This window comes from Osmerus eperlanus, chromosome 11 (assembly GCF_963692335.1).
Source record: "Osmerus eperlanus chromosome 11, fOsmEpe2.1, whole genome shotgun sequence".
NCBI lineage: Eukaryota > Metazoa > Chordata > Actinopteri > Osmeriformes > Osmeridae > Osmerus > Osmerus eperlanus.
The window spans coordinates 8708672-8735928 of NC_085028.1; the positions used below are offsets into that span (position 1 = coordinate 8708672).

General features: G+C 36.8%; 3 protein-coding genes across 6 annotated transcripts; 2 read left to right on the plus strand and 1 right to left on the minus strand.

The window, feature by feature from the left end:
- Positions 1–8: 8 nt before the first annotated feature.
- LOC134029610 (uncharacterized) lies at positions 9–4946 on the minus strand. Of its 2 annotated transcripts, none has more exons than XM_062473841.1 (11): positions 4828–4946; positions 3885–4232; positions 2412–2516; positions 2173–2223; positions 1947–2027; positions 1765–1788; positions 1505–1627; positions 1359–1406; positions 1196–1252; positions 1081–1110; positions 9–652 (listed from the first exon to the last, which is right to left on the minus strand). In XM_062473841.1, exons 1-11 carry the CDS (start codon positions 4898–4900, stop codon positions 597–599), a joined length of 996 nt encoding a protein of 331 aa, XP_062329825.1. In that variant the 5' UTR covers positions 4901–4946; the 3' UTR covers positions 9–596. The 2 variants fall into 2 exon arrangements, with proteins under 2 accessions (XP_062329825.1, XP_062329826.1); XM_062473842.1 differs by having other exon boundaries at positions 3885–4257; positions 4828–4945.
- Positions 4947–7248: 2302 nt separating this feature from the next.
- On the plus strand, positions 7249–22087 carry LOC134029550 (integrin alpha-E-like). The gene is made up of 31 exons (XM_062473701.1): positions 7249–7389; positions 11928–12030; positions 12133–12218; positions 12340–12413; positions 13422–13533; positions 13773–13874; positions 14371–14492; positions 14718–14872; positions 14993–15149; positions 15315–15447; positions 15604–15674; positions 15805–15931; positions 16091–16227; positions 16353–16490; positions 17414–17632; positions 17791–17924; positions 18165–18304; positions 18405–18562; positions 18718–18837; positions 18980–19047; positions 19178–19313; positions 19399–19497; positions 20084–20163; positions 20403–20483; positions 20611–20680; positions 20758–20859; positions 20957–20998; positions 21070–21156; positions 21317–21403; positions 21526–21636; positions 21718–22087. The coding sequence occupies exons 1-31, from the start codon at positions 7362–7364 to the stop codon at positions 21769–21771; spliced, it is 3333 nt and encodes a 1110-aa protein (XP_062329685.1). The 5' UTR covers positions 7249–7361; the 3' UTR covers positions 21772–22087.
- Positions 22088–22339: 252 nt separating this feature from the next.
- Positions 22340–27243, plus strand: p2rx8 (purinergic receptor P2X, ligand-gated ion channel, 8). Of its 3 annotated transcripts, none has more exons than XM_062473640.1 (13): positions 22340–22739; positions 23173–23323; positions 23458–23529; positions 24341–24416; positions 24632–24728; positions 24867–24947; positions 25037–25178; positions 25481–25617; positions 25787–25880; positions 26007–26072; positions 26240–26322; positions 26399–26581; positions 26615–27243. In XM_062473640.1, exons 1-12 carry the CDS (start codon positions 22603–22605, stop codon positions 26487–26489), a joined length of 1227 nt encoding a protein of 408 aa, XP_062329624.1. In that variant the 5' UTR covers positions 22340–22602; the 3' UTR covers positions 26490–26581; positions 26615–27243. The 3 variants fall into 3 exon arrangements, with proteins under 3 accessions (XP_062329624.1, XP_062329625.1, XP_062329626.1); XM_062473641.1 differs by having other exon boundaries at positions 26399–26590; positions 26624–27032; XM_062473642.1 differs by lacking the exons at positions 26399–26581; positions 26615–27243 and having other exon boundaries at positions 22341–22739; positions 25787–25896.
- The last annotated feature ends 14 nt before the right edge of the window (positions 27244–27257 follow it).

The window sequence follows — 27257 nt, forward strand, 5'->3', positions numbered from 1 at the left end:
ACAACAGGTGATTATCATTTGCTTTAATTGCCTTGATTATCATATTCACAATTTCCCTCTCATTAGACTTTGGCAGACAAACTACATTTCACTACAGCATACAGCATACAAACATTCAATACAAGTTAAACTCTTGGTGAGATTTATAGAATATACAAGACACATATTGTCTTGCTCTGCATGTTATATACTTACACAAAAGAAGATTAAGCTAAATCTGCAACATCTATTTAAGATTACTTTAATCTACATTAACAAACTGGAAATTCTCTCAAATTGACTGATGGCATAATTTTGACAAAACATTACTAAATATTTTATGTTGAACTCAACTAGTTCTTAAAAAATAAATAAAAACTGGATGGCAAACTATTTGAAAAGTTTAATAATAATTGTATGTACTATATGGTCAGGAGCATTTTGGTGAGTGTGTACAGCTAAATCGAGTGCACATTAATAAATGCATACATTTTTATTCATGTAGAAAACCACAAAGCTATGACTGTGCAGTTGCATGTAAGCATTCATGAGTTTTACATGAATACCTTAAAATACACATAAATTCAAAGTTGTCTGATATTTTACCCAACCATCCTTTATAACTTGAGCTGATCCATGCTGTTATTGTAGAGAGGGTTTTCATATTCACATTCTGGAATGAAAACACACACACACACACACAAATATATACAGTGCCTGAAAAGTATTCAGACCCTGGACCAATTCACCTATATTATTTAACTTCAAATGCTACATTAAAATCATTATGGGATTAACTTAATTTTAATAATTTATTATGGAATTGTAATTGCTCAACCTCAATAATTGTGTTAAAAATGTGAATCCCATAATTCTTTTAGTTTTTATTTTCTCTGAAACTGTATTTGATCCTCACTGTTTTTAATCCTCAAAATGTAACCCCATTTAAATTCAGTTCTTGTGATTTTTAAGTTGGTAAACATTTGCTTTTGAATTGGTCAGAGGTCTGAATACTTTTGTAAGAAACAATATATTTCTGTGTAACAAAAAAATACTACAAACAGTATGACCATGATAAGCAATAAGAGAAATATAACTTACTGTGTTTGGCTCTCTTTCTCCAAAAACTTGCTGCAATGGAGACATTATATAAAAATACAATCTTACAGCTATGACCTCTGATTTGAAAACCATAAATAAATAAACAAACAAACACCTCTTTGACCGTTTCCCATTGGAGATCTTGCTTGTTGGTTGAGCTCTGCTTGATTTACTGGGTTTGCATTAAAGGGTTTGCATAAACATGAACAATTGTATTGTATCATCATTGAAGGTGAAATGCTGTGTAACATTTTGACAGTGATTGAAAGTTGACTTACCATAGGAATGTCGTCCAAGACTTGCTTGACGTAATCTACTAAAGAGTTCTGTATAGGGAGAAGTTACAGTAGGAGTTACAAAAACATATGTACTGTTTTGAGACATGCTTTCAATGTGTGTGTTCCTAGGCATGTTCTTTAATCACCTCTATGAAATGTGACACAGTGTCTTCTCTGACTTTCATTTGTGGATTGATTATCTTGAGAGTTTGGGACATTTCTGGTAATATCTTGTTGTTGATTAATAGTTGGATCATGCTCATTGTTTTCTGTTAAAATAAACAAGTAACGGTTCAATATTGATCCAAAACAAATTAATTCAACTCAATTGAATTTTTCTAATGACATTAAACATGGTTTAAATCTGAAGCACTGTGTTTTATGAAGAGGACAAACCACCACTCACCATAAATGATCCCGCCATTGGCGTCTACAAATGTAGGGTGAAATGGTTGAAATAATAATGAAACAAACAGTTTATCTTAGCTTCAGCTTGTGTGTGTATGTGTGTTATACCTTGTGTGTGTATGTGTGTTATACCTTGTGTGTGTATGTGTGTTATACCTTGTGTGTGTATGTGTGTTATACCTCTCTGTTGTTGCTCTTCCCCTTGTCCTATATTTTCGTCACATGCAATGACCTCAGGGGGAGGGGCTCTGGCCGTTGTGCCTGTGATATTAATATGAATGTATGTATGAATGTATTCATCATACTGTGAATTGTGATTAGTGTGATGTTGACTTGGTTTGATGGATGTTATATCCAAGGCTAAATTTACGGTTTTCATAATTCAATAGAAGCATAGAGTTCAGACCTGTGTGGAAGTCCTCATTTTCATAGTCAGGTTGGCTCTTTTTGCAATGCCCTAAAACAGTAACAAAAATGCAGTCAATTTCTTAAAGGGGACAACCTATATCTAAACATTGTGTAAATGTATACATTTCTGTCAGAATTGAAGTTACTTGCTTAAATGTACAGTGATGTGTGTAACAAACCATTATGGATTCACATTACTGTTACTCGAGTGAGATACAGTATAATGCATGGTCTCACCTGTAAATTTCCAATGAAAGATGCAGCATGTCTTCAGAAGTAGAATGAAGATGACCACTCCAGTGGAAATGTAAAACAAATGCATTATATTTTTGTTCCAAGCCCCTAGGGTTAGATAAAAGGTTTTATTCACATGCGTCTACAGGAAATGCTACCGAGAGATCTACAACCCACACTAGAAACAATGCTAGTGACAGAAAGTGGTTGTGAAAAGGAAAATTGACCACACAGAATGCTTTTTGCAGTCTGTTTCACAGGTCTCATTGTGTTGCATGTGACTTCCTCCTTCAACTGAAGCTCCCTTTAACTTTTACCATTAACAGTTTTTAAGCCAGTTACTCCACCTAAGATTGAAAGTCTCAATGGTGCAGATAGGTGGTATTTAGGATTTGAGCAGTGACAGTACACCGTTTTGATTCAACTTAGTTGGTGGCCAAGCTGCGAAGCAGATCATGTTTTTTTTGATTTTCTACACTTTTGACTGGAACAGCCAATCAAAGTCGTCAACCAAGCCACCATAAAATAAGTGAGGTCATATCTCAGCACCTCTTTACTGCATTGACACCACATTTGGTGTCAATGCCATCAAGCCTCACCATCAAGCCATCAAGCCTCTGATCAAGCCTCACAAACCTTTTCACATTCCGGTAAAGCTGATCAAAGTCGGCGATGAAGATCATATCTCAGGAAATATTCGCTGAATTGACAACAAACTTGGTATAGGTGCTCGGGCCCTATTTCAAAGTCCACAAAAGGTTGGGTCATCTAACTTCTAGGGGGCTATCCCGTGTCTGACACATATTAAATTGTGATACCAGCTGAATTGATGTGGCTGCCATTTTGAATGAATGAATAAAACGTTTTGGTGAATACCAAATATTCACCTAATTTGGCACAGATTATCTTCAGACCACAATCACCTTGACATGTCAAAATAGAACTGAATTACAGCTGTTTAAACTTGGGACAAATCTGACAACCGCTTGCCACAGGAAAAATTCCTTATATTTTTACGCAATCACTGAAATCTGATTTCCAGCACTGAGAATAGCTCACTAGGATAAATTGGTGTCCGGCAACGTCAGAGGTTCAAATCCAGCCAAAGCTGACAAGCTTGTCATGTCTCAGATTCTCTGTTTAGCGAGACTATAAGCCACTGCAAAGGAAGCCAGGTACACCGCAGTCACTCGATGTTGAAAGTTTCTTCTGGTTTATCTGACCTGCTTGGCCACCACATTGCTGCTTGCAGCTATATTTACACTTGAATTGCTTGTTTTAGCATCAAATCACAAGACTTGTTTTCCCCTAAAAATCCCTCCTTTTTATAATTTGCCAATTAATTTCCCCATTATAAAATTATCAGGTGAGATAATGACGACAGTATAGAGGCTACATGACCTACCTGTTGCACACAGGCTGCAACACAACTCAACACTGTAATACTAGAAACACTCACAGAACTAAATTACTTACCCGCTTCAGCTTTGGTGAGCTCCACTCTACGGCACTCATCTCCCCACTCACAGCAGTACCAGCCAAGGTCAGTGTCCTGAAGGACATCGATGCGGATAGAGTAGTTACCAAGTTTGCCCTGGTTAGGAAAGGCTTTCACTCTACCATCTCTTGGGTCCTTGAAGTCAGTCTGGCCTTTGGCTGTGATACTGACTAGTCTAGAACCAGGAGGTCTGCTCCAGAACACCCATTTCTGATGGGAGCTGTTTCCAAGCCAAGTATCTTTGAAGCTGCAGTTGAGGAGCACTGTGGAGCCCAGTGAAGCCTCCAGAGTGGTCCTATCACAGGAATCCAGACAATTGTTCTTTCCTAGAGATGGGTGGTACAGGAAATGCTTCAAATGAAAAAGCACAACATCACATTTTGTGACACCTTGGATGAAGTGGCTATTGATCTACCGAGATTCTCTCCGGGGAACCTAAACATAGTGGACATAGAGAGGACATGCTCCAAGGGTGATATTTAGTCAGTTCAGTCACAGACAGGGACACCCATCACACAAATGGCAATCTATGCTGCATTACAATAACATCAGTTATGTATATAGTATCTGATCTGAAGGTACTCAATTAACCATCCCCTAACACTAACCTTGCTACTTTTTGTATACAAATATAATAGCGGTTGATAAGTTGAGTACAATAACTCATCTTAGCTTAAATAAAGGTAACTTATATCTGCAAGATACCATTTGAAATTTTTTGTTGCATAGGTTTTATTGTTTTTGTTTATATACTTTTTTCTCTCACATAACCATAAGACTAAAGACAAGTTTATTCTTTCAATAAAGGAAAAAGATTCTGTGACAACTAAAGCCGAAGAACTGACTTGAAGTCAGGTAAGAAGTAATCAACCTTAATTTAAAAATGACAATTTTCATAAAGAAAATTAAGTAAGCACTTACCATTTGCAGGAACACACACATAGCACAGGACTATACAGATAATACAATGGTTAATATTGAAAAACAAGAACATTCTCTAACGTTGTGTAGAACAACTCTGTGCACTGGGTGAGTGAGCAATGGAGTCAGTAAGAAACAGAGAGGGTGAAACCATTGCAGTGGAGAATGTAGGTGTTCCTTAACTGCACATCCTTCCTCTCCCCCGCCCCGTCAAGCCTTTACAACAAATATCTCATAATAAAACAATTTATTGGAGTGTAAAAATATAGATATGCACGGAAATGTTGCATCCTTTAATGTGCTATCTGCATCTATTTACTGTATCAATTTACTGCTATATATTTACTGCTTGATTTATGCATTCTTTTTAAACCTACAACACCCAGAGGTTGCCATGACAAGGAAGGGCACGCTATAAATAAACTGCATTGCATTGTTATTGTTCTTTCTTGAGTTCAAATGTCACATCCAAAAGTTGTGTTTTGTTTCACTTGAAGGAAAAACAAGAATGAATGTTTTAAGTGAGTTAGCAAAAGTAATCCAGGCAGAGTATGTGGCAAATGAGTCCTCTGGTTTCGGGCTTCTCAGAGCTTGGCCAATCCCCCTCAAGTGGAAAGCTGAAGACTAGATGAGGAGATGTGGAGATGTTGGGATGCAAAAGTAAAGACTTGTGAGTGGCTGGTGTAGCAAGGTATGTATAGTAGGCTACAGACTAGCTTGAGTTATACATTGGAATAATTGATGAGTGTCTGCTAAATGCATACATGTAAATGTGTCAGGCCTGTATTTTATGTAATCAGGTGCGCAGATGAGGTGTCAGATGGAAATTGTGGTTTATCTTCTTCTCTTATACCTCAGTTGCTTCTAACTCATCTAACTCTTAACTTCATTTTATTTTAGGTACCAGTATGAACTGTAGCAAACGCAACAAAGTAGTGGTGAGCTGACATTTCTGAAGACCACAGTAGCTTCCTGTTGCAACTACGTGACAGTTAACAGTTAAACTCGCAGGTAGTGAAACACTTGGGGGAATTAACACATCTACCTTTAGTCTCTGTGATGTACTTTGAAGTCTCTCTTGGGGGAATTTATTTCCATGTATGGCTATGATATAATTTCAAATGTAGTATTTTGTGAGTGAATGAGTCATATAATTCGAAGGAAAAGAAGGTGTCCCTATTCAATTGACAACCTCTATCTCGTCTTAACATCGTAAAATCAACAATGTTCAATAATTGGAGATAATGTACTTTGAAATACTACAGTACATTCCTGCTACAACAAAAACAACAAAAAGATCAACAACATACTCAACGTACATAAAATTGTTTTACTGTATTGTAGGGGGTTAAATATTTGGCCAAACAATCAAAACTATTCCCCTATGGTTTAAAGGGAAACTGAACAGTGTATTAACATTAACCAAATTATGCAAATACCAAATGGAATTGCAGTTATTTGGCTATATGGGTTAATTCATAGCAAGAATGGTCAAAGTAAGGTTAAATGAAATATTTAATAACATTGCAAATGAATAAAATCAGTTACAAGGCGAATATGTTACAAAAGGAAAGTTTTAAATCTTACATACTCTACCTTGATTATTGTAAATCAGAAAGAGAAAAAAAGCAAGAGGTGAGCAAGGAGAAGGAGTAGGACAAGCCAAAGCAGTAATACCACACAGATGCTCTCAGGAGATGAAGAATCCACAAAACAATGATTCATAATTCCCTTTATACACAATTATTACCTGCAGAACAACCAATCAGACCACATCTTGACCCTTCCTTATCAACATATAACTAGCAATGTGACAGTAGGTTACACAATGAGGTTTGAGACAAGTAAAGAGTCCGTCCAGAAACTCCAGATTTTAGCATATGAGTGGTGGGGGGGGGGGGGGGGGGGCAGGGTAAACCCAGCCTTACAGTATCACCAGGGAAATGTGATGTTGCAGTAAAAAAAACAAATGACAAATGGGAAACTGTCGACATTACTTCCTAATACAACCATATGTAACTTTGACTCACACAGATGGTTTGCATTCAGAACACCCATGGATGTCTCTATCTGCTTGTCCAAGTCCACCATTTCTAAACTGGGCAGGGCAAGACTATGTGAACTGAACAAACTGAATATTTTGTTTTGGAATTTCGCTTAACACATATGTTCAAAACATTTATATACTAAAACTGGTCTCTCATTGCAGACCCTGGACTAATTACTGTAGTTGTGTCCAGTCAAGTGTAAGAGAACTTCTGCAAACATGTAGAATATTTTCAGTTACATGACAGTTGTGAAATTTACATACATACAGACAGAAGTGTGAGACTTACTCATTATATTTGGTCACAGTAGTGTACAGGAAGCACCCACTTTGAAATGCTTTGATGTCATACCATACCCTGTCTAACTTCATGTGAACCACTTCCACAATCTGTAGACTGAACTGAGCAACAGGTATTTTAAACTTTATCAAAAGTCCAGGAAGTGCTAAGAGTTTCTCTAAACTGTCAGAACTCATAAGAAGAAACATGATTTTGGGAGTCTTATTTCTGGCAGGTATGTAGGAACAGTGGTCCCTCATTATAGGACACCTAAAATGTTTTTACAGAACACTACGGAGTGTGGTTCTTAACAATTTTTGATTAGTTCACTATTTCCTTTGTTGGGTTTTTCAAAAAGTGAATATGGGACAAACCGATGCCACTTTGAGCATCTAGAATAAAAAAAAAATAGGTAACACTTTATAATAAGTCAACGATTTTTGGCATTTACAAAGTGTTAATAGTTAGTTAATCCTTTATAAAACATTTTGAAACATTAACAATACATTATTAAATAGTTAATAAGCTTATCATTAAACACTATGTTGATCATTAATAAACACTGTTAAAAACTATGCATTTTATTCATAATACAATTCATAAGGTGTTTGATAACTGCATTATCATACTTTATACACAGCTTGTTAATATAGTTGCAAACCAGTAGTTTAAAAGGTGTTAATGGTACATAAGCAGGTATAGAAAGCATTAGCAAATGGTGAACAAACCATTTACATTACCTTTATAAAGCATGAGTAAATAACTAACAACATATTTACTTATGTCTTTAATTAATGTATGCCAAGTCGAATACAGGATGTACACTATGCTTTGCAGATAACAACTATTTTATAAAGACTTACTAATGATGCAACTTCTGATTAGTAATGCAAGTTATAAAGCATTTACTAACTGTTAGTTAAGGCTTTTGCGTGACCTAATCTAAAGTGTGAACTATTTATGCCTTATTAAGCATTTATAGAAAGACTATAGGCCTATAGATGTTGTGTTTTTGTTTTTTTAGAAGAAATAGCTGTTAATTTATTTACCTGGGTAATAAAATAGTATTTTATTTCCATTAAGAAGCAATACAGTAGAATTGGTATAAAAGTTGGTTACCCGAAGCTGTATTTTATTTTCCAAAAATGGCTGTAATAAACTGCAAATGTTTAGCTACTCCTCGACAGGTCTGCAAACGCCTTTGAAAGCATAGATTTGTTAAAACGTTTGTTAACTGAGATCGTAGGTCGAGGTTTACAAACAAATCGTTTTAACAAATTGAGGCGACAAAGCGTTTGCTGACCTGTCGAAGAGTAAACATTTGGTTTCTTATATACTACAACAATACGTGGGAAGATCCCAAATCAAACACGGCGAATCTGGAGCAGACGCCATCTTGTCAGAGCAATCAGCTGCACTTGTACTGGTGACGTCACTACATCTCCAAGGCAACATATCAACAACTCTTTTGAGAACGTCTTCTGAACCAATAAGAACAGCATATTGGTTCAATTGCAACAACAGTACGAGCGTTCTGATTGGCTAATGGGTAGTCATGCCAGCCGCATATTAAATCTATATATATCTATGCGCGTATTGACCTCATCTGCGGTCTGATATGTATTCTTATTGCCCTCCGCTGATGTCATCTTCAAAATGAGCGAGATCGAGGAGTTTTATGGAAGCAAATCGTTACCAAAATTCAAATGCAAATGCATTTCCAGAAATGCATTTGCATTTTAAGAATGTGGCTGCGTTATTTGACTCATAAATGAAATTAGTAATCAATCATCCTATTTGCATTTTAATTTTCTTCTTCAAGAGTGCTCAATCTTTCACTTAATTAAAATGAAAAAGAAATAGACATTTGAGATTTAATTTTCAAAACATGCCCCAGCAAATAGATACCAAAATTCAATTTGAAATGTAAAATTTGAAAATTAAAATGCATTTCCAGAAATGCATTTTCATTTTAAGAACGTGGCTGCAAAATCGTGACCACAATTCAAATTCAAATGCATTTCCAGAAATGCATTTTCATTTTCAAGAACGTGGCTGCAAAATCGTGACCACAATTCAAATTCAAATGCATTTCCAGAAATGCATTTTCATTTACATTTACATTTATTCATTTAGCAGATCACAGGTCATTTTCATTTTAAGAACGTGGCTGCAAAATCGTGACCACAATTCAAATTCAAATGCATTTCCAGAAATGCATTTTCATTTTAAGAACGTGGCTGTAAAATCGTGACCACAATTCAAATTCAAATGCATTTGCAGAAATGCAAAATGAACGAAAAAGCATTCTGAGCGGCGCAGCAGAGTGACGTCAGTAGCCGCTCTTCTTCAGCTCCCTGCTGACCGAGCTATCCATCTTGTTCGGTAGGGGGCGGTGTGCACATCAGGTCATTTTTCAGAATAAAACGTCTTTAAGACTCTGATAATCAATTAAAAGGAAATAATGTTATTAATTCTTTTTTGTGCGGCCCAGTACGAAATGACCCACGGACCGGTACCGGTCCGCGGACCGGTGGGCACCGGTTGGGGAACGCTGCTCTAAAGACCCGGCAATTCAATCAATTTCCCGGCACATTTGCAATGTAATGCAATGCAGATGTGCACACCGCTCCCTACCGAACAAGATGGGTAGCTCGGTCAGCAGGGAGCTGAAGAAGAGCGGCTACTGACGTCACTCTGCTGCGCCGCTCAGAATGCTTTTTCGTTCATTTTGCATTTCTGCAAATGCATTTGAATTTGAATTGTGGTCACGATTTTACAGCCACGTTCTTAAAATGAAAATGCATTTCTGGAAATGCATTTGAATTTGAATTGTGGTCAAGATTTTGCAGCCACGTTCTTAAAATGAAAATGCATTTCTGGAAATGCATTTGAATTTGAATTGTGGTCACGATTTTGCAGCCACGTTCTTGAAAATGAAAATGCATTTCTGGAAATGCATTTGAATTTGAATTGTGGTCACGATTTTGCAGCCACGTTCTTAAAATGAAAATGCATTTCTGGAAATGCATTTTAATTTTCAAATTTTACATTTCAAATTGAATTTTGGTATCTATTTGCTGGGGCATGTTTTGAAAATTAAATCTCAAATGTCTATTTCTTTTTCATTTTAATTAAGTGAAAGATTGAGCACTCTTGAAGAAGAAAATTAAAATGCAAATAGGATGATTGATTACTAATTTCATTTATGAGTCAAATAATGCAGCCACATTCTTAAAATGCAAATGCATTTCTGGAAATGCATTTTCATTTGAATTTTGGTAACAATTTGCTTCCATAGAGTTTTACTATCCAGATGACAATGAAGACATCAACAGCGACGAGGAAATTCTTAACTTTCTAAAAGAGCAGAAAAGTGTGAACACAGAGAGATAAACGACAAGAGCTAGGCAGATTGCTAGTTTTGGTTGCTCAGATTTCAGATTGGTTGCTAACGCTAGGTGCTAACACCTGAAACACACCGTGAGAAGACGAGTAGAGCTGAACAAAACAACATGTTTTAAATGAAAAGAGCTAAAAATGCCATATAATAAACAACTTACTAACCTCGACCGTTCAGTCATGCCGGGAAATATCAAACTGAGGTTTTAACGTATCGACCGCTGTCACTCTCGGCTAGTAGAGCTAAGTAGTAAGACACATGCCTGTCATTACTTCAATAAAATAGTAATTTTGTGTATCACATTGTGTTGTTTCTGTTTCCTTTTGAGAAACGTATGTTCAGCCTTTGTGAATGTGAGGTTCGAGAATGGACAACAATACCTTAATAAATAACTTATAAATGTTTAATAAGGCATACATAGTTCACACTTTAGATTAGGTCACGCAAAAGCCTTAACTAACAGTTAGTAAATGCTTTATAACTTGCATTACTAATCACAAGTTGCATCATTAGTAAGTGTTTATAAAATAGTTGTTAGGATACCTTTGTGAATGTGAGGTTTGAGAATGGACAAGAATACCTTAATAAATAACACAAAAGCCTTAACTAACAGTTAGTAAATGCTTTATAACTTGCATTACTAATCACAAGTTGCATCATTAGTAAGTGTTTATAAAATAGTTGTTAAGACATCTGCTAAGTATTAGTGTACATCATGTATTCGACTTGGCGTACATTAATTAAAGACATAAGTTAATATGTTGTTAGTTATTTACTCATGTTTTATAAAGGTAATGTAAATGGTTTGTTCACCATTTGCTAATGCTTTCTATACCTGCTCATGTACCATTAACACCTTTTAAACTACTGGTTTGCAACTATATTAACAAGCTGTGTATAAAGTATGATAATGCAGTTATCAAACACCTTATGAATTGTATTATGAATAAAATGCATAATTTTTAACAGTGTTTATTAATGATCAACATACTGTTTAATAATAAGCTTATTAACTATTTAATAATGTATTGTTAATGTTTCAAAATGTTTTATAAAGGATTAACTAACTATTAGTTAACACTTTGTAAATGCCAAAAAGCGTTGACTTATTATAAAGTGTTACCAAAAATACTACATGAATGTAGTGCATTATTTATCATAATTATTCTAATACTTGTCTTATTCTAATATCACGTATTCTAAATCTGGATATTCATTCACATAAAATGGCAATGTGAAATTTGTGAGTGATATTAAATGGTAATTTGCCATTATTGACTTTGATATTTTTTTAAATAGGATACAGTATTCTCTTTGTGTTGATTAGTTATAATATCATGTTCAGACAACAGATATGTTTTGTGTTACAGTTATCCACTCAGCAGCTGGGTTCAACATTTTAACAAATCCTGTAAGGACTTTTCAGGAAAAAGATGATTTATTTGGACAAACCACTGTTCAGTCCAAAAAAGGGTACATTTCAATCGGTTCAACCATAATCGTACTTCAATATACATAATGTACACATTACAGCTAGTTGTTTTACATTACAGTGTAACATTTAATCCTCTACAGAGCCTTGGTCACATCCCCAAATTCAAGACCCCCAGCAGTGTTGAATTGTACAATTGAGGGCATGTGTTCCAAAGTTGAGATCTCAGGTAAAGAAAGTAAAACACATACTTCTTAAAGCTCAAATATCTGAGTGTCCAGTCAACATACGTTCATTTTAGGTAAAGGGTAGTTTTAAGTTTCTACTGTAATTGTAAATTTTTTTAACAGCTCCTGCAAAGAAAGGGCTCAGGCCTATTGTGTCAGCTGACAACCGTTTGACAGAGGACATTGAGCAACATATGGTAAGTGAACCGATTCCATAGATAACACATTTGAATTTAAATACTATTAAAACCTGTGACAATGCATGACTTACTGCATCCTTTTACATTGATAAACACGTTAATAAAGTTTCATAACATATTGTGTGAATGCAAGACAAGGTGTTTTAATGTGATCTACTATAGCTTCAGTATTATCTCTGAGAAAAGAGCTGTCTGCTCAACAGTCTGCTGACAAACCACAGGTTCCTGTTTTTGGAGGTGTTAGACAAGGCTTTCGGCATCATGTAGAGGGCCGTAGGGAGGGGAGCCGGAAGTGGCCTGCGTGCCAGTAGTTTGAGATGGCAGTGTTAGAATGTCCTGATTGTTATCTTTTACTCAACACAACCCTCTTACACGTAAGAGGAAATGTGAATTCAAGATTGTAATTTAAATAATCTTGTTCACAGCAACTCCTCCTAAAGTTTCTTCTTTGAATCCATAGGTCAGGGAGGAGTTGAATTAGTTATTCTGTTCATTTGTTTCAGTATCCTAATATAAGTCAGACTCATGAGCAGTATGGCCAACACTGTAGTTATACTTAGAAACAAGAACAATGTGTCTCTACATCTTCTTTTAGTGTAAACTGAACATGAACCACATATTGTTGCACACATTGTCTACACTTTGTAACTGAAAATATGCAGTATATGATATAGAATACGATATTGAGTATATAGGCTACTGCTATCAACTAGTACAACTAGTAGTGATTGATGGTACTGCTATCAAAATTAGATTGATTCTTCTTTGAGATGTTGGATGTTTTTTGAACATATATTTAATGATGGCTATTGCTTTGTCTGCTGTCATTCACAATGCAGTGTTTGATGTTGTTTGTACCTGTTTGTACATTGTATTTCACTTAGTTGTTAAATCAACTGAATCTTCTGTTAGCAGTGACTACATCTTAAACCTTTTTTTAATCACAATGATCATGAACCGGGACATGATCATTGTCCTGATCATCCTCAACTCTTCTCCCACCAGTTCTGTCAGCAGGCGAGGAATAAAGTGACCATGAATGAGGACTTCAATGGAAACTGTGCCATCCTTATTGCTTCAAGGATGGAAGGAGAATACATCAACCCTGCTGCACTGGGTAGGCAGTGGCATCACAATAGTAACAATAGTAGTAATTGTAACATATTTGAACAGCATGCCCTTGTGTCACACTGTGAACATTATGAATACATTACTTTTACTTTAAATACAACTGATGATGATTTATGCATCGTATGTACAAAACAAACGCATAATGCATGATCCCCTATGGTGTACAATTTTGTACAAACTTAATAGTAAGGGAAAAATGCGGCCTGTTACCTTTTTTTCTTATAGTCGTTGAACAACTAGGAAGAAACATCACCACCACCAACAACAACAACAACAAAAACAAAAACAATAACAACAACAACAGTGAAGATGATGAGGATGAGGATGGTATGATTTTTTATGAACTAGTTTATTTATGAATGAATCCAGTCTGATGTTTCTGCTGTATAGAAACATGGTGTTTTCTATGGTGACAGAGACATGTCAATGCTTTGCAAAAGCCACAACACAAATGCAAAAGCTGCAACACAAATTTCAGCCTTTGCATTTGTGTTGCAGCTTTTGCAAAGTGTTGACACTTCTCGGCCACTTTGTGAACTTTCCAAGCTTTTACCTTTTTAACTCCTTCACCTCCTCAATAACTATGATGTTAGCTTTTGGTGGGAGTCAGGTGGCTGAGCGGTTAATGAATCGGGCTAGTAATCAGAAGGCCGCTGGTTCGATTCCCGGCCGTGCCTAAAAAATGACTTTGTGTCCTTGGGCAAGGCACTTCACCCTACTTTCCTCGGGGGAATGTCCCTGTACTGACTTTAAGTCGCTCTGGATAAGAGCGTCTGCTAAATTATTAAATGTAAATGTAATGGAAATAACTTTTTTCCACTAGATCCTGGGACTGAGATTGCATTTGTACTTGATGGTTCTGCAAGTCTCAGCCAATCTGACTTTGAGAAAGCAAAGGAGTTTATATCCACTGTTATGAAAAATGTTTGGGAAAAGTGCCTCAATGTAAGTACTGTGTGTACTATGCAACTTTACTGTACACATCAACAAAAACATTTCAAGACTAGTAACAATTATTAACCAGTTCAGACCTTCATGTCGTTGAAATCCAAATTGGTTTGAATGTATAGTGTCACCTTCACATTTATTTATATACAGAAAATGCTGTGTTTGTATATATTATGAGAAGAAAACTTTATTTAAGATTTATCAAAAGGGATTCTTTTTCAGTGTGACTTTGCTGTACTTCAGTATGGGACAAATATCATAGCTGAACTCTTGCTAAAAGACAGTATCAGCAATAGCAGCAAAGCTCTTCAGACAGTCTCAGACATCAAACATCTCGAGGAAGAAACAATGACTGCTTCAGCCATAATCCATTTGTGGTAAAGATTACATTAATACAAATAATGGTATTAAGTAGAATTCAATTCCAAATTGTTACAGATATATGCATTTGATGTTAAAATCTTTGTTAATATTAGTTTCAATGTTTCTCTTTTCAGTGAACATGTTTTTGTTGCCGAGAATGGGTCAAGAGAAGACTCAAAGAAAATAATGATTTTGTTGTCAGATGGGGAAATCAGCTATCGGGATACATTTAATCTACCAAAAGCTCTGGATTTACTCAAAAAACAAAACATTTCAAGATATGCTATTGGGGTAAATCTTAGCCTGAATAATCCCTGAATCATTGTTCAGTTCAAGTTTATATTTGCACCTATTGACATAATAATAATACCAAATTATAAATAATTATTAGTTATAAACTGGTATGAATGCATTACAAATAAGATCATTTAATTTAATGAAGGAAATAAATTACAGGTTGGAAATGCAACTAAAACAATTGCTGACATGAAGACAATTGCTCCAGATAACCATTTTATGGTTGGGGACTACAAAGTTTTGGACAAACTTCTCTCTCTGTTACAGACCAGTATCATTAAAGGAATTGAAGGTACTATAATATTGTGGGAAAAGCTAGTATTGAGTTTATATCGAGTAATTATCTTAATTATGTACACATGAAGTAAGTCACAACATGTGTGTATGTGCATGCACTTGATTGTAAATTGCTGTCTAACCAAGTGGCTGTGTTGGATTTATAAATAAGGATTAAAGCAAGGGGCCGGATTTACGTTTCAACTTGCTGAGGCTGGATTCAGCAATCACATGGCACCTGATGTAAGATTCATGGACAAATCCTGTTTTGAAGCCCATTGTTTCAAGGGCAACAACTTCCTAATTTTGGTGTATTACTGATTCTTCCAATTTCTCCAATTAGTCATTACAGCAGCAACATTTATGTTTCTAGGGGTTCCTTCTGTTTGGAGCTGTGGGGGCTTATGACTGGAGCGGGGGAGTTATACTGAAGCACCGTGAGCAGAACACTGTGACCTTCTTAAATGGGTCCTCTAGAGAATCATGGTTTTCCTATTTAGGTATGAACCTTGGAAAGTTTGTGTATCGTGGTGTTTGTTTCACCTCATATTCCCATTCTAATGTATTAATACATGTGTGTGTGTGTGTGTGTGTGTGTGTGTGTGTGTGTGTGTGTGTGTGTGTGTGTGTGTGTGTGTGTGTGTGTGTGTGTGAGACAGGTTACAGTGTGATATCAGCGGTGGATTCCTTTGAGACTTCATACATCTCGGGGGCTCCTCGTTATAACCTGACAGGTGGGGTATTTGTCTTCAGTGCTAAATCACATGAGCTGATGTCAATACTTCAAGGGGATCAGGTTAGTCAATGAATGTATCTGATGGATTTTTAAAACCATTTTGGTTTTAAGTCTATTGAGTCTATTGGCTGTGAGCATTTATAATACTATATCTTGAATTCCAAATTCCTTTTAAACTTTTGTAGGTTGGCTCCTACTTTGGATCAGTCCTATGCGCCCTGGATACAGACAAGGACAGTAAGACAGACTACCTGCTCATTGGTGCTCCACACTTCCACAGAAGGGGCGAGGAGGGTAAAGTGTATGTGTACAGGCTTCACCAGGTAAGTGAGTGTCGAGTTGTTTCAATTTGTATTCATCCTACTTTACCATACACTACCGTTCAAAAGTTTGGGGTCACCCAGACAATTCAGACAGTTTTCCATGAAAACTCACACTTATCAAATAAGTTGCAAAATGAATAGAAAATATAGTCAAGACATTTACAAGGTTAGAAATAATTATTTTTATTTGAAATATTAATTTTGTTCTTCAAACTTTGCTTTCGTCAAAGAATGCTCCATTTGCAGCAATTACAGCATTGGAGACCTTTGGCATTGTAATTCTAATTCTTCTAATCATCCATTAGTCTTCTAAGGTAATTAGCAAACACAATGTACCATTTGAACACTGTAGTGAGAGTTGCTTGAAATGGGCCTCTATACACCTATGTAGATATTTCATTAAAAAACAGACGTTTCCACCTAGAATAGTCATTTACCACATTAACAATGTATAGTTTTTTTGTTATCTTCATTGAAAAAAGTGCTTTTCTTTGAAAAATAAGGACATTTCTAAGTGACCCCAAACTTTTGAACGGTAGTGTATATCCACTGTTAACCCTCGTGCTGCCTTCGGGTCACATGACCCAAAGGTTCATAACGAACCATCGTTGTGTTTACCCAATTTTACCCAATACAAAAACAAATTAAAATAATTTTCTTTTAACCTTTGCAATGTGGGGGGTCTGAGACAGCCTAGCTGTTAAAAGAAAATGCTTCACTTTGTCTTTGTATGCGGTAAATTTGTCGCAATACGACGGTGGGTCACAATGACTGATGGGTCAGAATGACCCGAAGATAACACAAGGGTTAAAAAGCCATTGCGTATTATTATTTTGCACAGCAAATGTGGTGTCAAACATCTTCAAGAAATGTCTCCTAACAGTTGTTTTTTGAGGGTGATTATGATTATGTTGTGTGCTCAGGGAGTATTTTTGAAGGAAGATTGGGAGTGGCAGGGTTTGGACAATTACGAGTTTGCCAGGTTTGGGTCAGCCATTGCCACAGTGGGCGACCTAGATGGGAACAGATACAATGATGTGGCTATTGGGGCTCCTCTAGAGGAAGATTCTGAGTCAGGGCGTTCTGGAAGTATCTACATCTACAACGGAATCCCTGGAGGGATAATGCATGAATTCACACAGGTGAGTCTTTGGAGATAGGGCAGCTACTTTGTTACTTTGAAAGAGTGAAAACTAAATATAAAAAAGTTGGCTGTGAAACTAAAATTGAAATTGATAAAGAGTACACATATGGTGTTGACATCATATATCATTTGAAATCTTGTCCTACTGTCATGCAGAGAATCTCAGCTGGAGATTTTGACATGAAACTTCGCCATTTTGGTCAGTCTGTCAGCGCCTTCTCTGATCAAAAAGACAACCAGAGACAAAAGTACATTAGTGTTGGAAGCCAAGGCAAGGTCACTGTACTGGAGTGAGTCCAATATTATGTTAAATTGTTTCACGTGAACAGCATAAAGAGATTCATTTAAAAATTGCTAGAGAAAATGTATTGTTCTTTGTCAACAATATTTGGTATTGGACGGTTCTATATCCTGCCTGTCATCTCTAACAGATCTGTGGACACTTTAGCATTATTCTGCACATTGCCACTAAAGCAGCTTATTTTAGTTGAGGATGGTACAAATATTAATTAACTTTCTATTTATTCCAGAACTCTGCCTGTCATTGCCTTTGAACCTAAGTTAATCTTGAAACCTAACACAATACTTATCCATGCGCAAACAAACACTGTCCCCACCATTTTGATCAACTTACACATCTGCTTCAACTCCAAGAAGGAAACAATTAAGTGTATGTACTATACAGTATACTGCTTTGGAATGTACACTTTAGGTTGATTTTAAATGAAAAGTTTTTGATTAACTGTTCTTTTTTTTATTTTATTTACCAGCTGGTGAAAATCTTACAATTTCCTACATCATTCATCTGGATGCAGGACAAAACCAAAAGCGCCTATTTTTTAAAGAGCCAGAAACAGCCAGAGAGTCCAATTTCACATTGCTACCTGATACTGAATGCCTCGGAAGTCCAATCGAACTGCACTTTCAAGTAAGTTCTAAAGGTGTCAATTCATCCTTGAAAATGTTATAGTCGTTATTGAATTAACAAATAATTCAATCGTTTTAATAATTTATAATGAACTATTGGCTATTGCTGCTTATTTAACACCTGGCAACATCAACTTGTCTTTCCCCTTCACCCAGGGCTGTTATGACTGTTTCTCACCCATAGAGGTCAGGTTAAAATTTAATTTACCCTCCAAGACAACTTCAAAACCTGTTCGAATTTTGGATGCACTTGATTCTACAGATGTGGCTGAAAAGGTTAACACATGTTTTAGAATCAGAGCAAGTTATTGCCAAGTCAACCAGGAAGACAAAATACCCTTCAGTAATTCTCTTTGTGTAGAAACATAACTTATTTTAAACTAATAAAACCATCCATTTATGCATTTTCAATCTTCAGATTGAATTTCTGAAGGACTGCAACAGCACATGTGTCAGAAACATGAGCCTGTCTGATTCAAAACTCAGGTAAGTCCAATAAACATTTAAAATAGAAAATGGTAGTCTTAGACATTTTCAACCTACCAAGTAAAGCTGTGTATAAACATGCCTTCTTTTTTAACTATTCTGTTTCCCACTCTTTTATCTTGCTTATTAGCCATGACAAGGTTGTTATTGGTTCCAACCAGAATGTGTTGATTTCGTTCAACTTAACCAACCATGAGGATGGGACTTTCATGACAACACTTTTTCTGACATACCCCAACATTCTCCTCTACAACATGTTTATAGTGGTAATGTCATCTATAAAAAACTCAGATCCTAACCTCTATAGAGGAAATGTAGAATGCTGCCTAATAACTTTGATGCGTTTCTCAGAATTCACAAAAACCGGGGGGTTCTGTTGTTTGTGAGGTCCAAGACACATCCCAGTTGAAGTGTCGTCTCTTACATCCAGTCTTCAGGAGAAATGATCAGGTAATTGGGCATCTGGGAGGCCAATATTGTAGTGGAGATTGATGTGGCACTGTCTGGTAAAAATACAGACTGCTCCTTGGCACTAACCATTGAAATACTGTTAGAACTGTGTGCTTCTGGTTGTTTGTTATTTGCTGCACTCACTATATGTATTATTCAAATAATGCTTTGGAGAAAAGCATCTGCTAAATGAATGAATACATCTTAAGTCTTACTTGTCTAACTCTTAACCCTTGTGTTATCTTCGGGTCATTCTGACCCATCAGTCATTGTGACCCACCGTTGTATTGCGACAACTTTACCGCATTTAAAAACAAAGTGAAGCATTTTCTTTTAACCGGTGGGCTGTCTCAGACCCCCCACATTGCGAAGGTTAAAAGAAAATTATTTTAATTTGTTTTTGTATTGGGTAAAATTGAGTAAACACAACGATGGTTCGTTATGAACCTTTGGGTCATGTGACCCGAAGGCAGCACAAGGGTTAAGTGACACAGTCCTTTCGCTTTAATTCAAATGTCTCAAGACTAACCTGGATTTCCATTACTAGGCCTACTGTATTTAAAGTTGGTTTATATGGTTTCTCCAGGTCAAATTCGACATCATTTGGCAACTGGCTGACAAGAAATCACAAACACGAGAGGCTTACATCATTGCTAACTTAACCTGGTTTGAAATATTTGGTTCCACATAAATCTAGTAAAAACTTTGTCTCAAACACACTGAGACTTAAAAACATGTAATAGTCTCATACTTTTGACTTTTACTGTTGAATTATTCTGTCAAGCTGTTACATCAAGTGGTTATCTACAATGAGGGACCTGTCCATTCTATTGCTCGTATAAATGGGTTTCAAATGACATTGCAAACTGCTACTTATGAAACTGCACATCCGTCTTGTGTTTTAGTGAGAATGGAGGCACCCAAGTGTTGGATGACAAGAAGTATCACTTTGGGATAAAGAATGCTTTAAGGGTCCAACTGACTGGGTGAGTAATACTAAAACTAATAACAACTGAAGTACAAAATGAAAGTGGAGGGTTTTCAAGAAACATGAGAACATTATTATACATTTACATGATTTTTAAACAAGTTTATGCTACAATCCTGTTCCAGAGAAGTTTCACCAAACTCGCTGACAATCACTGACACTGAAGAGACAAAACAGCTGACTTTCACATTTCAGGTATGTTTGTAATGTAATCGACTTGAACACCACTCTGTAATCTTGCATCCCTATTCAACCTTCTTATGTCGTTCCAGCTCCACGGCAAGAACGATCACAACGCCGCTCTGAACGTTTCCATCGTCATAACAGTGAAGGCTGATCACACTGACTTCAAGATCAGCCATATCAAACCCAAGGTATGTCAAAAACAAAAACTGAGCAAAAAAAATAGACAACCTAAGACAGCAATGTTTTCTGTATAATCTTGATGAAACTCAATTACTGTGTTTACAGGACAAATGTAACAGGAGCACCCCTGCAAATACAGGAGTTAAAGTTAGTACTTTTACTTTCATAGTTTTTCAACATTGGTTTGTATGGGATATTTATATGTTCTTTTTTTTCAGAAATTTGAAAAGTATCTCATCCACTGTGTCATGACAGACCTGAAGGACATTGTGATTACAGCTGAGGCTACGATCAAAGATGTGCAGGTGGGTGTACATTTACTGGATTCATGCGCATTCTTTTAAAGGGGTGTAAAGATATACATCTGTCATTAATTTTGTCGAATAAAGACAAATCTGTGAAATGAACAGTACCATGCAAGGTCTATTGAACTCATATGGTTGCTCTCTGCTTTCCTTCTTTCAGAGTGCATCTGAGAAGATTACAGCTGAAGCCACTGTGACATTTGATGAGGATCTATATGAAGCACTGGAAGTTAAATACAAAGAAATGGTATATTTCTTTAAAATTACGTTAAGTTTGAAAAGAGTTACTTCCTAAAAAACATCAACAGAAAACTTTTTTCATATGAGGACTTTTTGGAACCTTTCAACTATACCTGCGTTGGTCTTCAGGTTCAAGTGACAATTAGGAAGCTGGTAATAGAGAAGTCCATGGCTGCCATCATTGGGGGCTCTATAGGAGGCTTTCTGTTCCTGGCTCTCATCATGTTCCTACTGATCAAGGTATGGTTGAGGTCTCATATAGTTCATGTATCAGATCACCAGGTAACCAATAACTATAAATGTTCAAAATATTCTTTACAGTGTGGCTTTTTCAAGCGGCGCCATGAGAATGTAGTGCAATCCAATACCGGCTAGATGAGACATCCACTTCGAACTTCTTATCCAGCAGTGCTGATGTTCCTTCATTTTAATTCATAGTATTTACATGGTTGCCTCGGAAGATACATATGTGTTGTTATACAGTTTGACAGTTTTTGATATCTTTAAGCAATAAATGGCATGCTATTTTCATATCTAAGGATTCAGTTTAGGTTTAAAAAATGTAGGCCTACAGTAATGTTAGCAATGTTTTGTACCTGATCATTTTCTTATTACTTATTATGTTTCATATTATAAAAATGTTTTGCATTTGTCAATTAACTGTTTAAAATTATAAAACAAAAAGGCTATACAGGAGGCTCCTCCCGTGTTTCATTCTTTCAAACTTGTAGCACAACAGTAGTTTAAGTAGCCTATAAAATTACGCCAAAAACAAACATGTTTCCCTAATGAACTGTCGCACAAAATATGGACAGACATTGAAGATATTTTGATGTATGCTGTTTGTATCACCATTCCATAGCCTACCTATTAATAAGGAATTACACGTCCAGGTTGCTATTCCTACTTCAGACACCGCAGTGCCATGCATCATGGCCCAGTGAAGCGTACGTTCCAATGGAATTTGAATAAGAGTTTGAATAGGGTGTGTGATAATAATCAATGGTCAATGCATTCGTAAGCCTTTTAGTTTGCTTATTGGTACAATCAAGCAGCGCAATTCCTAAAAGGATGGCTATTCGATGTAACTTTGATGACACCGGACTGCGACGACTGCAGCTTTTAGTTTCGCTGTGTCTGCAGATGGGCTAGACGACTACCGTCACTGCATAGAGTTCGTTTGCTTGCTGTCGACAAAACGCTAAAATGTCCGGGAATTACTGGAAAACACAATTTTTTTCCTTGTTTGACTATAAGACTGAAAAATATATAATTGCCAAGAACAAGACAGTCGGCGTTTTATACAGACTTGTACAATTATTCATCATTGGATACATTATTGGGTAAGTGACTCGGCATGTTCTGTCTACTTACTTGACCTGCTTAAGTCTAAATGACAGAAAAAGATAAATAATAGGCTACTCATCGGGAGCCTACACATAGCTGAACTGACATATAACATTTCAAATTGAAAGAAAGATTAGGCTACATATAGGCTACTGCTGGATCGCCTGTCGTGTCACCAGAATACTTGATACAGATGAATGATTCATGAATCATTGACTGACTTGGCCACTTGTGCACAAGCACACTTTTTGCATGATCAGAAAACAATAAGTTACTTGTTTTGTTACCTAATGCTTAGACGTCAGTCTGGTAGATTACTGTCTTGGCTCAATGTTAAAGTCCTAGTATCCTGCAGAAGTCCATTTACTACACTTTTGGATTAATTTGAATCTAGCTTTTTGAACCCCCCAATTGTCGTCTCCTGAAAAGGTGGGTTTTCCTGACCAAGAAGGGCTATCAAGAAACAGAAGAATCCATCCAGAGTTCTGTGATTACTAAACTGAAGGGTGTGACTGTCACTAACACGACAGAGTCTGGGCTACTGGTTTGGGGGCCTGAAGACTATGTCATTCCTCCTTATGTGAGACCAACCTTTCCATGTACACTGTTCAACAAAGCTATAGCCAAATATAGACACAATTTGCTTAATCAGCAACAAATGGCAACTTTTGCTTTACGAGGTCAAATTATTCACACATCTGTCTATTTTTCCAGGGTGATGCAGCACTATTCATTGTAACTAACTTTATAGAAACACCAAACCAGAAGCTGGACTTCTGTGCTGAGGTAAGAACCTTTCCTTTAGAGCTGTGGTTCAATATACTTAAGATACTCTTAACCTTCACCCAATCAGGTGACAGGGGTGAGATTAGCCACAATCTCACAATGTGGATCGCAATATTTTAATCTCCACATCTTTCATCACCCACTGGAGCAAAGGATGGTGAGTCCCCAAACTGGAGATACAGGTCCAAGAACAGAAACTCTTTAGCTGCTTCTCCATGTCCTCCAAGTACAGATGTCTTAATTAGATTAGCAATGAAATCTCTTATTTATGAACACTGTAAAAAGTAATATGCCTTTAGCTATCTGAGGCACTGTCTTCAGCTGAGAGAAAGACATGTGTTGTGTAAACACTCCCACGTTCTCTGTCCATCAGAGAGAACATTGCTGTCACATTGCCGCCAACGTCCTTAATACACTTAGTAATTATTTGGGCAACATTGCCTCCGATGGTTGCTAGATTTTTGGGTGAAACTGCAGTTTTATATTAATAATGGCCAACATTGTGGTATCCGTGGAAATTTGATTGGTTTCATCACATCTTGGGAAGTTTTGGGCAATTTATTTAAAAAACAGTATCTGTTCTCTGCTCCTAGTCCTGGCCCAACCAACTAACAACCATACAACCCTACAAAGACCAAAGTCCCAATAATTATCTACACTGGGAGTACCCACACCTCGCTGCATTTACATCTAAAGCTTCTCTTTACTACCTTGTAACAGAGATAAGGTTCTGTTTACATTAACGTAAATCTAGCCTACTAACATGATGAAAGTCTTTGTATTTGTTCAACCAGATGGTGTCTGTTTTCAGAGCTTCAAGGTGTTGGACGGCCTCTGCAGGGCAAATGAGGACTGTGTGGAGGGAGAAACGGTTGTTGCCGGTAACGGTAGGAGGCCAAACAAACTCCTGAGTGGGATTACTGTGAAGCTTTAGATTGAAATGGACTTACCTTCCATTTAATTTGACTGAACAAAATGTTATGTAGTTAATTAAAGTCCATTACTTGTAAAGACCATCACCTTGGTCCTGCTGAGTTCATTCTATTTTCTACCAGAGGTGGGACTGGAAGTTGTACCTTCAAACTTTTTTATGATGCTGCAGGTGTTATGAGTGGTCGCTGTTTAAAAAGGGATAGGAACTCTACTGGTACCTGTGAAATATATGGCTGGTGTCCTGTAGAGAGAAAGACCCAACCACAGTAAGGAAACACACAAGCACACTCATAAAACACACAGTCTCTCACTCAATAGTAGTACTATTAGTATAAGTAAATGTCTCATTTCCTGTCTTGTTGGTATATTTATTACCAACTCATTTTCATTTAATTTTATTACAGGGGCCCTATATTAAGAAAAGCAGAGAACTTCACTATTTACATAAAGAATTTCATCAGATTTCCAAAATTTTCTTTCTCAAAGTAAGTCGTCTTAAGTGAAGTAATTGTTATTCACACAATATGACAAATCAGTAGTCTCCACTATGTTGTTCTAACACTGTAATTTTTAGATCCAATGTTCTGGACACATCTAACGATTCATATCTAAAAACATGTCTGTATGACGAGGTCCTCCACCCCTACTGCCCTATATTCCGCCTGGGAGACATTACAAACCGAACGGGACACAGCTTCCAAGACATGGCCTTGAGAGTGAGTTTCACGGGATGTTGAGAGTTCAGAGATTAACACACGTTTACCAGAAATAAGTGCTAAACCACTAGTGAGCAATGTAACAGAAAATATTGTGTGAGTGGCACAGACGGAATTGTTATCTCCCTTCCTTTCTCACTGATCCGGGACTGATCTGGTCTGCAGAGTCACGCATGCAGCGACCACCGTTTATTTAAAAAGAAATGCTTCAGCCACCTACTCCACGGAAAATCTAGCAATTTGATTACACATTACTTAATTTCAACTCTGTTACATGGGTGCTGATTTTCTGCCCCACTCAGGGTGGTTCAGTAGGCATTCTGATAGAGTGGAATTGTGACCTTGACAAGAGCTCCTCTAAATGCCATCCACGCTATCGTTTCACTCGCCTGGACATCAGTGCTTCCAGTGACTCCATTACATCAGGTTTCAACTTCAGGTAACCTGTCGTGCCAAAGGTAGAAGTACACAACCGTACATACCCAATAATAGATTGAAAAAAAATTCTTAGGAAAGGATAAATATTATGAATACATAACACAATGTAATGCTGCTAAACAACACCGTTAAATCCTTTCATTGGACCTATCCTTGTTTTGACTTCATAGACATGCTCGCTATTACAAAAATGCTGCAGGGGAAAGCTACCGAACTCTATTTAAAGTGTACGGTGTCCGCCTAGATATTATGGTGAATGGAAAGGTATGAACTAGAAAACGTAAGGAATTTTTATTTAAAGCTGCTCTTATATAAAATGCTGGCCTTGTTTCATGGTGTGGTCGCTTTAATACATTGTACATAGTCATTTTACTCTTCTATTTTCTCTAGGCTGGGAAGTTCAGCATAATTCCTACGGTTATCAATATAGGCTCAGGAGTCGCTTTGATGGGTGCTGTAAGTGTTACATTACCCAAGTTTCGATTATAAACGTCCAAACCCACAGGAAGTCATAATCTAAGTTCAGTGTTGTGTTCAGTTATAGCATGAACAGTTATAATTCCACACCATATGGGTAGGTACATAATACACAGAGTGAATATTTTGACATTATTATGTTGCAGGGAGTGTTCCTCTGTGACATGGTCCTGCTTTACCTCATGAAGAAGAGTGAGTTCTACCGAGAGAGGAAGTTTGAAGTGCCTAGGTAAGTTATGATGTTATGTGTAAAGATGTTTTGAAATAATTACTTGTATTAAGTTATTTACCCTGTCTTTCCAAAGGAAAAATAAGAGTCTAAAAAACCATAACAAAATAGAGGACACAAAACGGCTGGAACAGCAACAGCTCACTGACCTATCACCAGAGACATAGTAGCCATGATGGCTCAACGTCTCCTATCACCAAAGGCTTAGTTGTCATGGTAGCAACTCAGCGAAGAATCAACAGTGGCTACTTAAATGTAGCTGCAACTATATCACTATCTTAACACCTCAGACAAAGTTATTTGTCTGATACTTGAGACAAATAATGCTTGTACACACTGGTATCAGACCACTGACCTGGAGCAGGCCAAAATGCTAAAACAGGACTGGAAAGGAAACATTTGAAAATACATTGGATTGAAGTGATGATGGATACTTTTATGGATGGATACTAGTATTTTTCCATTGTGGATAAGCTTTCAACATGCTGACCTCACCATTTTAAGCAGCTGCATTCTTGAGTTATTTGTTTTTCTCTGGATTTTCAATTATTTTTGTTTCTGTGCTGTCTCCGCTAGTCTTAAACTCTATGCTCTTCTGATTGATCACTTTAATTGTGAGACACCTTATCATTTTGGACAAGTACTGTATTGATAAATACAAATTATTACAAAAATCATTTTTGAAATATTTGACCATTTTATAATGTTCTTACAAAGTTGATGAAAGGTAGCCTTGTAGGCAGGTACTCTGTTGAAGTTTAAAACTATTGGATCTGCCCAGAGCCACTCTGATCTGCTATAACCAATCGCTAGCGTTCGCCTTAGCCAATTCCTTCACCACTACTGTAACAGAGCTAGCTGCCGTAGCTGGAAAATCAAACTGTTCCCGAACCCCGTGGGGAGGAGGGCCACAACATCATGGCCACCAACAAAAC

Coding starts and splice junctions, on each gene's coding strand:
- LOC134029610 (XM_062473841.1), bottom strand. CDS start 4,900: ATGTTCTTGTTTTTCAATATTAACCATTGTATTATCTGTATAGTCCTG. Junction 2,224..2,411: donor CTTTCATTGGAAATTTACAG/GTGAGACCATGC, acceptor TTACTGTTTTAG/GGCATTGCAAAAAGAGCCAA. Junction 653..1,080: donor GAGAAAGAGAGCCAAACACA/GTAAGTTATATT, acceptor TTTTCATTCCAG/AATGTGAATATGAAAACCCT.
- LOC134029550 (XM_062473701.1), top strand. CDS start 7,362: ATGATTTTGGGAGTCTTATTTCTGGCAG. Junction 15,448..15,603: donor TATCATTAAAGGAATTGAAG/GTACTATAATAT, acceptor TTTATAAATAAG/GATTAAAGCAAGGGGCCGGA. Junction 15,675..15,804: donor GCAATCACATGGCACCTGAT/GTAAGATTCATG, acceptor TTATGTTTCTAG/GGGTTCCTTCTGTTTGGAGC.
- p2rx8 (XM_062473640.1), top strand. CDS start 22,603: ATGTCCGGGAATTACTGGAAAACACAATTTTTTTCCTTGTTTGACTAT. Junction 24,729..24,866: donor GAGAGAAAGACCCAACCACA/GTAAGGAAACAC, acceptor ATTTTATTACAG/GGGCCCTATATTAAGAAAAG. Junction 25,881..26,006: donor ATATTATGGTGAATGGAAAG/GTATGAACTAGA, acceptor TATTTTCTCTAG/GCTGGGAAGTTCAGCATAAT.